Source organism: Lepisma saccharinum, chromosome 2, assembly GCF_977018435.1.
Source record: "Lepisma saccharinum chromosome 2, izLepSacc3.1, whole genome shotgun sequence".
In the NCBI taxonomy this organism is placed as follows: domain Eukaryota; kingdom Metazoa; phylum Arthropoda; class Insecta; order Zygentoma; family Lepismatidae; genus Lepisma; species Lepisma saccharinum.
This window is the reverse complement of record NC_139230.1, coordinates 214,356,715-214,368,859: the sequence shown is the minus strand read 5'-3', so window position 1 is coordinate 214,368,859 and position 12,145 is coordinate 214,356,715. Positions and strand designations below refer to the sequence as shown.

Genomic DNA, 12,145 nt, shown 5'->3' with positions numbered 1-12,145 from the left:
GGGCGAAAGGCAAGTTGTGAGGGTGAAGGTGTGTGAGGATGAAACTCAAGTCATGAGGGCAAAGTCAATACATGAGGGTGAGGGGGTGTGAGGACGAAAAGTTAGTCGTGAGGGTGTATGAGGGTGAAACCCCAAGTCATGAGGGCCATCACGTTATTCAATTTTGAACACGCAGTAGTGAATTTAAAATTACAACACAATAAAGTAACAGTAGTTTGTTTATACCGAACACCAGATGGACATTTAGGCACATTTTTTTGAAAAATTAGAAACAATGTTGTCTATTCTATTACATAAAAATTGACCCATTATAGTGATGGGTGATATAAACAGATTTTTTAAAACAGTCCAGAAAAAAATGCAACTAACTACATTTCTAACCTCCCATAATTTGATTGCAACGATAAATTCACCAACAAGGATAACGCCAACAAGTAAATCATGTATTGATCAAGTAATAAATATTCAAGATTTTTTGGAACACTCCACAAATATTTTACCATTAGCCTTGTCTGATCATGAAGCAGTTTTCATAAGTTTCCATATACCAGAGAATATAAACCAAAAAAAATGGAAAACAATTCACTACTATAGAAAAAAGAAAATTCACCAAAGAAAATATAGGAAAATTTGTATATTCCTTAAAGAAAGAAGACTGGACTGAAGTGCTCATGGAGAAAAATTTAAATACAAAAGTAAGCCTATTCACAAAAACAATAAAATGTAATTTTGAAGTAGCATTTCCATACAAAACATACAAACCAACTCAACTTCCTGGATAACCAAAGAGATAAAAAAAATCATGTGAAACAAAGAAAATTATATATATAAATCCAGAAAAACAAGAATACCACACTTAAAGACCACTACAAGAAATATGTAAATATCCTCAGGAAGGTAATGAACAATATGAAGAAATTAACCATTGCAGATAAAATAAGCAAATCCACAAACAAATCAAAAAACTATGGGAGATTGTTAATGATGAAAGTGGTAAGAAAAACAAGAACATGAATGAAAAATAGAAACAATGTCTGATGGAGAAGAAATAAGCAATCACCTTGATATAGCACAAATTTTTAATACATATTTTGTCAACATTCCCAATACCATAAATAAAAATGCAGTAATCTCTACAACTACATTAAGAACATATTTAAGCAGTCCCCGAAACACAAACACTACGTTTCTCATCCCAGTAACTGAAGGAGAAGTCGAGAAGGTAATTAAAAATTTCATGCGGAAATAGGAATTTCTTGCAGTGGAAGTGTTTCAGAGTGATAATTGTTGAATTTTCATGTTCGGGCAAGACAAAAAAAAAGTTAATTTTTTCTTACTGTGTTGTGGGTCACGCATTGCGTACCTTGTGTACCCTGAATGCACGCCGCTGAGTAGAAGTATAAATGGTATGTTGTAATTGGAATTAAGGTTTTGATCTTTGCAAATGTGAACACTTATACATTGCGGATTTTTGTCAGTTTGCCTTTTTTATTCCTTTGTAGTAAAACATAGGCTTTAATAGCCCCGTCTATTTAGCTGAACTTTTTTACTCTCTCTGCACTGTGTTTAATTGGTTACATGGTGCAACACTGTTTCATGGTATTTCTAGCCGAAAACTCATTTTTATAGTGTCTATAAATGTCTATTTTGAAGGCTAGTGATTATTTTGCTTAATCTTACCTAAAATGTCTACCTTGCAAGTTCTGTTTACTTGAGGTGTTTTTACGTGCCTTTGGATGTTGAATTGACCGAAATCTGATATGCCAGTTGAAGGTGGCAAGGTACGTAAGATCTTTGGAAAATCCAAACTGGACAACTGATTGATGACTCATGCTAGCACATAGCGACACAAACTTACCCCTTCTTTTTCCCACCTGAAAGCTTGTAGGAGTCAAGCAGTACTCATTTGCTTTGTTGTTCCTGTGAAAGGAGTGTGGTTGTTATATTTTCCCTTTCGAAAATCCTGGCGGGAATAGTCAGTTAAAGTAGCATGCGCAAACCCTCTGATTGGAGGGAGGGGGTCATTGATGAAAGTTCAGTTATGGAAAGAAAAACCTCATTCTATCATTGTTTTATTGTATTGATGCTTGATAGGTACGAGACAGGGCCGTATGTGTCCGGATCCACAGAAAATCTTATTAGTGTAATTTTAACGGAGAGCCGATTCTAAACAAAATTCACCATGCTTGCAAATTAGAGGTGCATATATTTACACATATATATATAGACAAATATTGGATAGCATATGAAACACTGTTGTTCCAACATTAGAATGAAGTACGGCAGTCTAACAAAAATATCCTACATTACAGTGTTGCCTTCTTTCAGTTTGTACGAGAGTTTTAAACACCTCCATACCTGCACGGCAAGATTTTGCTCAACATAAGGCAACATTAGATAAATTATGATTACTTAAACGGGTATATCATATTATTGATCTAAATTTAGTTATTACATGCATCTAAGAGAGCACTCTTTTACACGAACAACTTGTCTCAGGAAAATCAGAAAACATATTCAACATTATCAAAGATTTGTACGCATAAGTTACGGTTCCAGGTAGAATCATAATCACTCACCCAAGTTATTTATTCTCTAGGAAGTTGATTTTCATTTGCAGATCTGTTTAGAAGTAGTATGACTTGCACATGTAGCTCAATATCGGATGCACTGGACGGAGCAGAACTAAGCCTGAAATCTTCATTAAGTTTTACCCTAATGTACGAATTTCCATTGATTGATTTTGTTTATTTTACTTAGCTTTTCTGCTACTCTTAGCTGATCGCGAAGATGAGGATGTGTAATGATAGTTTCAAACTGAAGGGACACTCGCTCACAAAGAACACCTATCCAGGCCGGGATTCGAACCAGAGACCTGTGCCATCGTAGCATAGTACTCCACCATGGAGATGGGCTCGGTCTCTGAGAAGAAGACCACCACAAAAAATGGTTGTAGCAGCAATACCGACCTCGTTTAACATGGTGACAGTGTGACAGCTGGTGGGATGCTCTGAAAATATTGCTAACTGGGGAAACCATGCCCCCTCACTTCGAGCACTGCTTATCCTTTTTTCAAGCAATAGATAGAAAAACAAACTCTGTCCTGGATACATTTTTGGAGTAGCCGAAAATCACGTCAGCAGCTGATAGTTTTAAACTAGACCATTACATAAAATTACATATATTTCCCATGTGGGAAAAAAATATTAATTTGTCTTTTGATTTTAGGGCATCTTGTGAAGTGCTTATTTTTGTCATTTTTGTGCCCATTTGTCTGCGTATTTGAGGGGTATTTAGTGCTCTTAACTCTGCACCTTAATAGTTAGACATTATACACATTAATATCTATTGTTTTGTGGGCTCAGTTCAAAAACTAAAAAGTGGACTTTGATCTTTCCAATTTCCCTTCAATTATATCCATGGAATGATAACTACCCATTTTATTGTATTTTCTTCACACATGCATATTTCTCAACATTTATCCCTTAATAATCAAGTAATGTAATGTTATCATAAAGCGATACTGTTTTAAATAAGAATGAGAACTTAGCAATATTCCAGTGGTTTAGAGGCCAAATATGTGACACATACATAAAATCTAAAAACTTTCACTGTCAAATGCGAGGAAAGTAAAGTAACAAGAGGAGAAAAAATAACTGATCCTGGTGTGTCTTACAGTACCAAGTTAAGTGTTAAAGAACATATCTATCCACTGTGTCGTAAATCAAGCATACGAAAAATTCGGTTTTGTAAGATGTCATGGATAAGATCTGGAAAGCATAAAAATTATTAGAAGTTGTTGACTGATGTGATGAATATTCTACTAGTAAGATAGAAATCTAAAAAAATTGTCTGCCAATGTTTTCAACATTGTGAAACAAAACATCGCAGTGTCTGCATGACAATCACATATTTCTTTAATTTTTCTATTGGCCAAAATAGTTTGTTTGGCACTTGACAAATAAATAGAAACTCTTTAATTAATTAAATATTTCCTCAGAGTATCAGTTACATTTTATGTACATAATTATTTGCATGCATTCTTTTCAGACCTACTTGTTTGTCTTGACATATTGCATTCTCACCCCACATCAGTCCTTTTTATCTATGTTCCTAATTTTTTAATGCTAGGCAGTTGATTTATTTGTTGTTGCTATCCCTGGTACTGCTCAGGCCTCGTACAATGTATACCTTAAAATATTTTTCAGTGTTCCCATTATGTATAATGTTGAATATGCAGACAGAGGGAAAGGGATTGAGAATGGGAAATAAAGAAATTAATAATTCCCATTCACTATCGAAGCCTCATGCAAGCCAGGTAGGAGGTGCAAGGGAGTACTAGACTGTTTCCTCTATTGACAATGACGTCACTGTAACCACATTGGTTAAAAGAACAGCATTCATATCATGATAATCAGATCTTCATTTACCTGGAAGAGGTTAAATCAACAAATTTTCTTGACAGAAAAGAAAAACTAAATGTTTGATAATTGCAACGTTGTCTTCTCTTAAAACCAAGACGAATTAGAACACGAGGATATAGGCAGCAGTAGCAAATGATGTTCATAGTCTGTTTGCCATACTCCACTCTGTTAAACGCAGGATGGAACACTGACAGATTCCTTCCGAAAAAAATTAAGTGAAACAGTATTTTGAGGGGAGAAAATGAAATTAAAAGTTTCATGTGCCTAGATATGGGTTTTTCTTTGTATCCTCTCACCTATTACTTATTCATGTATCTTTATCGTTGCTATTCTAGAGGAGTATAATTGGAACATGAAGAAACCAGAATACAACTTGATTGATTGATTGTACTCCGCGTTTGTGCCACTTTTGGCTAATTGCAAAGATGGGGATGAGTGATATGATGAAATTAATGAATGGTCACTCACAAACGTCCATTCCCAAGCCGAGAATCGAACCCAGGACCCCTTGCATCATAGTACGATGTGCTATCCACTCTGCAACAGGGGCCGGTTCAAAATACGAAAAAGAAGCAACGTTCATTGTCCATCAACAAGGAAGTAATATTTTATATTCATTATCAAGAGGTGTAGTTTGTTAGACGTAAACTTTATGTTCAGATAAGCTAATATGTACTGGACCTACAATTACAATGGGAGAAGTACTAAATTGTAGCCCAGCTAGAAGTGGAATTCTTGGATTTCAAAACGACAGCGTTGGCACTACAATATCGGGGTGTGTGCTTGACACGATACAATCAACAATTCATGAAACAATGGAAAATAATTTTAGAAATTGACTGACATATTCAAAATTGTAGCACAGTACTATTGTACTTTGATTATTGTTCTGTCTTCATAACCATGAAATTTATGGCTCGTCAATTTTTCTCTTTTTAAAAGCTTCTACCGAGTGATCATATTTCCATTTCCAAGCTGTCTTCGAGCTACGTTATATGCTCCTGTTCCTGCTGTGAGATTACCATCAGAGTTCAAGAATGCATATCTTCAAATCCAAACTGTACTTCTTACAACCAAGGGGGTGGGGGTAGGGGCTTTGAACACCTGCAGGGCAAGTTTTTCTTATCTATGGCATTCCAGACTTCCAGTAATGTGATGTAGTGAGATAAAGTTCAAAATCTTTGTGCAGAAGATAAAGTGATACCACAACTCAGATGTTTGCATATTATCAATGTTATAGTGTGATAAACAAATATTAACATGATGAAGAAATAAAGATGGAGCAGTTGCATCTTCCATTGATAAGGTGATTTATAAAGTTAATGCGGCTGTCAGTCTCACGATTTTTGTGACAGCATTAGTTAAAAATAATATATAAAAAATTATAATTATACTTGATGTAAGTTAATCTAATTATGCAATATATAATTCAAATAATCTTGGTTCAAAATGCTACTCATTGTGAAACCATATTGCTTTCTTCATTAACTTCCTTTACATGAATAAGTTCAATTTCGTGTCATTTCCGTGTATGAAATGCATGTGGTAAAGGAAAGACTCGGTGATTTCTTCAAACATCACCAACACACTGCGTCGTGAGGGCAGACCTCACCCTCCAAAGACTTGTGAGGGCGAAAGGCAAGTCATGAGGGTGAGGGTGTGAGTGCAAAGTCAATCTGTGAGGGTGAGGGCAAAAGGAGAGTCCAGAGGGTGAGAGTGTGAGGGTGAAGGCAAAGTCAATTCGTGAGTGTTTGGGCAAAAGGAGAGTCATGAGGGTGAGGGCAAAGTCGATCCGTGAGATTGAGGGTGATGGCGAAAGTAGAGTCGTGAAGGTGAGTGCATGTGAGGGTGAGGGCAAAGTAGAGTCATGAGGGTGAAGGTGAAAGTAGTCGTGAGGGCAAAGTAGAGTCATGAGGGTGAGGGTGAAAGTAGTCGTGAGGATGAAGTCAAGTCGCAAGGGTGAGGGTGAAAGTTGTCTTGAGGGTGATCTCGAGACAGAGTTGTGAGGACGAGATTGATCTGTGAGGGTAAGGGAGGTTGAATGAAAATGACCACGTCTGGTCACAATCAGAACTACTACAAGAAGCCTGAATACTCATCATATTTCTCTAGTTGACGCTAATTCAAGAGTGTGTTAGTAGGTTGTTGGGATTGGTAAATCACCAATGATGTCATTAATTAATTTTTTTATGTTGACATCAAATTTGAAAAATTCACTTCATCTTCAGTATTCACTGACTAAACTCTTCACTTATAATTTTTACATTTTATACCTGAATTGCAATCAGCCAAGTTTGAATGGAAACAAAATATGAAAATCTCAATATTTTTAGGTGTTTGTACTCTAGTTTCTATGTTTCCTGACATTTTTTTAATGTTTTTTTTCCCAAGTGCCATTTTAACAGTATTTAAAATATTGGCCTGTGGTCACGAGTGACCTGATCACATTTTTATGAGATAACGTAAACTGCATTATTAGAGAGGCCATTGTTGTGGAAATAGTGTTGTCAGAGTGAGCACAGAGCTCACAAGCAACCGATTGATTACATTACATATTTTTTTTATTTACATTTGTGCATTATTTAGTCAATAGGTCTATCCTGTTTCTAGTGAGTTTTCGTACCTATATGTTCTTGTCGTGTTAATAGAAAATTCAAAGTGTCGCAGTGATTTTATATCATATCATATATATTTCTGGAGATCAGATGGAACTACCTCAGAGTTGAGTTGAGTTGGTGTTTTAAGTCCACTTTATGCACAGTAAGGCTAATCGGGACTGGACCTACGGTTTAAAGTGGGATCTGAACCACTGTGCCATGTGCCTCCACCGGGTATCGAACCCGGAACCCCTTGATTACAAGGTGACAATGCTACCGCTGCGCCATCGGGGAGGCCCAGAACTACCTCAGAGGAACATGCGCTTTTTGTTAACGCTGAGACTTGTTGGCTTCGTCGATGTATACTACGCTGTTTGAAAACAAACATTTTGAAACAAAAATGAAATGAATAAGAAGGATTATAATAAACAGATCATTACAAGTACAAGAAATAAATTTAAAAAAAATTAATGTGGTGAAATATGCAAGGGTGAATGCCGCGTTCACCCGCAACTGGCGACATGACTACAGCAAGCATGACCGATCCTGGGTTAAGTAAGGGAGGTGTAAGGGATGACCCTTTTCGAAGACACCCAAATGTCAACCTCTCTTCCTGGACTGCATTTTGCAGACTAGCGAGGCTTTGGCATCTGGACTCCTCCGTGGGGCACATGTTGTATTGTCCCTTCATCCATTTCATCTTGCCACCATTCATGATTAGCCATAAGTGGCAGAAAAGCAAAGTAAAATAAAGCAATTGATAATCAATTAATTTAAGAAACGATTTGTGAGTTTGCATTCTAATATGTAGTACTTCTTAGTACTTCAATACTTGTGTACCAACCAAGATGGTGGCATAATATGATGCATGTGTTAGTGCTCGTGTGAGGTGGAAAACAAAATTGGTCCAATCAGAAACAATCACAATTGTACCTATTTGTCTGTCTATACCCAAATGAAAAACGCACACATTGCATCAGAAATTTAAACTGCAATGTGCAACCCTCATAATAAAGGGTTCCCAGATTTGAAACCTGGTGGAGGCGCATTGCAGAGTGGTTCGGATCCTACTTTCTTTAGTGTTTGTTTATGAGACATCTGTAATAATAGATATGACTATGGGGTACGTAAAGAAACACATTTTTACACACCTGTGCCAAGGAACACATGGTCATCTTTCAGTACAGAAGCGAGGCTCATATTTCAAATTTTCTGCAGGATTTCTTGACTTGTTCACAGTACACAACTCAAAACCTCTGAAATCAGTGTTGCCACAGACAGGCAGAAAAATACCCTACTTTTGCAAAGAAGTGATCAAAATTGTACAGTCAACGGCAAAGATAATGGTAGGCAAATTGTCCACATCTATTTTTATTACCTTTTTATTCTACATCCTGTGTTGTTTTAAGGAATGAAACTATGTTGGTTCAAAGCAGGCATTTTCTCTGCTTATTGACATCTTTATTTCAATTTATTGTCAACACATTGTGTAATTCAGACCAAATGAAAATGGTGGTGGATAATTCGCCTACTGTTTCTTTCGCTGTTGGGTTTACCTATAATGAAAATTTACCACCTTACCTCATACTACTTATATATTTCACACAAATAAATAACATTAAAAAGTAACAGAATATAAAATATATTTCATGATGTTTTAGTGTTGCATATCAGCATGCAGTTATGAGGTGTATTTCAGAAAAAAGGGCCGATTAGGTATATAAAGTGACTGGCAACAGTGATCAGATCGCACCTGCGCAATAACATGAACTGGTTCATTGGCAACCCAGCATTCACATTTTTGCTAGTCAGCTCTTGGTTATCCTGTGAGTTAGTGTGTTAAAATGGCTGCACGATTACACAATCCTGCCAGTTGAGAAATACGGTCTGTGATGCGATTTCTTAACACCAAGGGTCCACAATGCTGCCGAAATTCACGGAATTGTGTGAAGTGTATGGTCTGGGTGTAATGAGTGAAGGAAGAATAGGGCAGTGGTGTTGTACATTCACACCCATCAAAGGCGAAAAAGTTCAAGCAAAATCCATCTGCACGAAAATTCATGGCAACTCTGTTCTGGGATGTACAAGGTGTGTTTGGTGAATTTCATGGAGCTGGAAAAAACAATCGCATCACAGGCATACTGTAAAACTGTATCAAAACTCTTAAGGTGTGCCATTCAAAACGGACTATGTGGAATGCTGCGTTCAGGAACTGTTCTTATCCATGGCAATGCTAGACCACACACACTGTTGCCCTCACTCTCTAGACGATTCAGAGGTTCGAATGCAAACTTTTTGATCACTCTCAGTATAATCCAGAGCTTGCACCTAGTGACTATCTTGTCCTCCTGCACCTCAAAAAGTGACTTGCATGTCAATGATTTGCAAAAACTGAGGTGTTGAAAACTGCAATGTTGGCTTGGCTGAATTCTCAGGCAGCAAACTTCTATGCAGAGGGTGTAAAAAATATTGTTTAACAGTACCAAAATTCATTCGAAAATTAAGGTGACTATGTTGAAAAATGAAGATGATATATTTGTAACCACAAATACAATGTTGCTATGCTTCTTTTCTTCTTTGATGTAATCAATTGGCCCTTATTTTTCAAATGTGCTTCATAATATTCATATGTGTGTGTATATTTGAAAGATTCTGTTGATGTTTTTCAGCTATTATGAGATAGTGAGGGATTCAAGACCCAACAAGGGAACAATTCTGAAGTCCTCTGTGGAATACATAAAGTGCTTGAAGCATGAAGTACAGAAGGTGAAACAAATTGAAGCCAGACAGAAGCAGCTAGAGCAGGAGAACAGGCGCTTGCTGCTAAGAATTCAGGTCAGGATACATTTTTTGTCAAATGTGATGCATGTATTTACTTTACAAAGTCCTCATTACATTTTGTAACTGTTCTGCTGTAAGCCTAAGTATATTGTAGCACAGTAAAAAACCCATCTGCTTAATGATTAAAACCCATGCAGGGTGTTTATAATTTTGAATGGTATTTATCCCAAACAGCAAAAACAAATAATTCACACAATTCTAATAATAATCATCATCATCATCCTTTGCCGTTTCCTGCCTCTGGCTGGGTCTGCATAGAAGTCAAGCCTCTCCATTTTTTCCTGGTCTTCCACCACTCCTCTTTTTCCACAGACATCTTGGTCTCCTCCTTGGCCTTATTCCCACTCCTTGCACATTGTAAGCTCTTACTGGTAGTCTTTCTGCATCCATCCTTTTCATGTGTCCGAACCACCTCATCTGTGCCTGATCTATCCTGTCCTGAAGTTTCACCACACCCACTGTCAGTCAGATCTCCTCATTCCTTAGACTATCCCTTCTAGTCTTCCCCAATATTCTCCTTAAAAATTTCATCTCCACTGCCTGCATCTTTTTTTTCTCTCTCTCTCTGTCATTGTCCAAGTCTCTGCTCCATACATAATTACACAGTGCAACAAATTTGAACTTTGTGTCTTGCCGCGAGATGAAAGAAGGTGTTCTTTACTAAATCAAATATGCTGATTACAAAAATGAAATCAGAAATGTTCCATCACGTACCAATTTTTCTGGAAAAGATATGCCACATGTACCACTTAGCCTATATTTCATGTAGTTAGCAATATGTTGTAATTCATGAAAAACAAAGTAGCAACTTTCCAGACACTTGGAAACTACTCCTTTAGAGTACAGGAGGATCCTGTAGCTGGATTAAATACAGATCATGGAATAAAATGAATTGTTTGTATTACAAAACATAAAAAAAAGGTACAAGAAAGCTGCAAAAAGCTTGAAATGTACCTACAAGTTAGAAACGTGTCCTGGAAACTTTCCGTTTGTGGGTGGATGGTGAAACTTTTTGTAGGAGTGTCCAGCAGTAATCTGCCAAAAGGTTTGGTGACCATCTTTCCATATATCGTCTTTCCATGTCAGCGATATCTTTGTGAAATCGCTCACCATGTTGGTCACTCACATCTTCGAGATCAGGTGGGAAAAAAATCCAAATGAGAATGCAGGAAATGTACGTATTTTCAAAGACATGTTGCACCCCATAGCCTTGTAACAGTGTAACATGTGTTCCGTCAGTTCCCTGTAATTGTCAGACCTGACGTTACCCAAGAAATTGTGCATACATCTTTGATGACAAGACAAGCTGCCTTCTCAGTATCTGTCAGCAACTCTTCAAAGGTTATGTCTTTCATCAAGTCAGGAATCTGAGGCCCAATGAAAACACCTTCTTTAATTTTTGCAGTACTAATCGCAGGAAATTTGGACAGTAAAAATTGAAAACCCCTGCCATGTTTGTCCATTGCTTTCACAAAATTCTTCATGAAGCCCAATTTCAGATGGAGCGGTGGTAACAGCACACTGTCTTTGTCAACAAGGGGTTCATGCAAAATATTTTTTTCACCCTGATATAAGCTTTCTCTCAATGGCCACTGTTTCACTACATAATGGTCTTTCCTTGCCCTACTGCCCCAGTGACACAAGAAACAGCAATATTGTGTGTAACCAGTCTGCATTCTCTGCATTCCCAGCACAAGCCCCAGAATTTGTGAACTCCACAGATTTTCCATTTGTGGTTCGAATAGCCAATATACTTCAGAAGTAGTCTCATGTTCTCGTAGGTTTCTTTTAACTGAACGGAATGGGCCACTGGTATCTAAGGTTTATCGTTTCAGTTATGCAAGAGAACAGCTTTGAGACTAGTTTTTGAGGAATCTATGAATAGGTGCCATTTTTCCGGATTGTGAATCATTACAAATTCTGTAAATTGCCCTCTCTGCCATTGAGAAAAAGTGGAAATTTTTTCTTGTTGAAGACGAGACCCAAGTAATTCTGCTTACCTTTTTGAAAGATTCCGATCTCTTACAAGATCATTCAATTCTGCCTGTGACAATGATTGTGGTTGGGGCTGTGATGTAGATGGCATGTAATCAAGATCTTCGTGATCACTACCATCGTCCGTTTCATCTTCCAGTGTCCATTCCACTGGTGGTTTTGGAACTGGGAGAGAATCAGAATGCAGAACTGGGCGCATTGCAGATTCCAAAATTGGATATGAAACTGTGTGTTTTGATTCACTTGATATTCCTGTTACTTTTGTTAAACAAAATTAGCAATCTGTTA

At 37.2% G+C, this 12,145-nt stretch overlaps 1 protein-coding gene across 1 annotated transcript in view; it reads left to right on the top strand.

Annotated features, from left to right (window-relative positions):
- Nucleotides 1–12,145, top strand: part of Mitf (transcription factor Mitf) — a 207,294-nt gene that overhangs the window by 177,262 nt on the left and 17,887 nt on the right. The window contains exon 7 of the mRNA XM_083117962.1: nucleotides 9,691–9,856. Within this exon, the coding sequence (XP_082974088.1) occupies nucleotides 9,691–9,856 (166 nt within the window). The remainder of the gene's footprint in view (nucleotides 1–9,690; nucleotides 9,857–12,145) is intronic.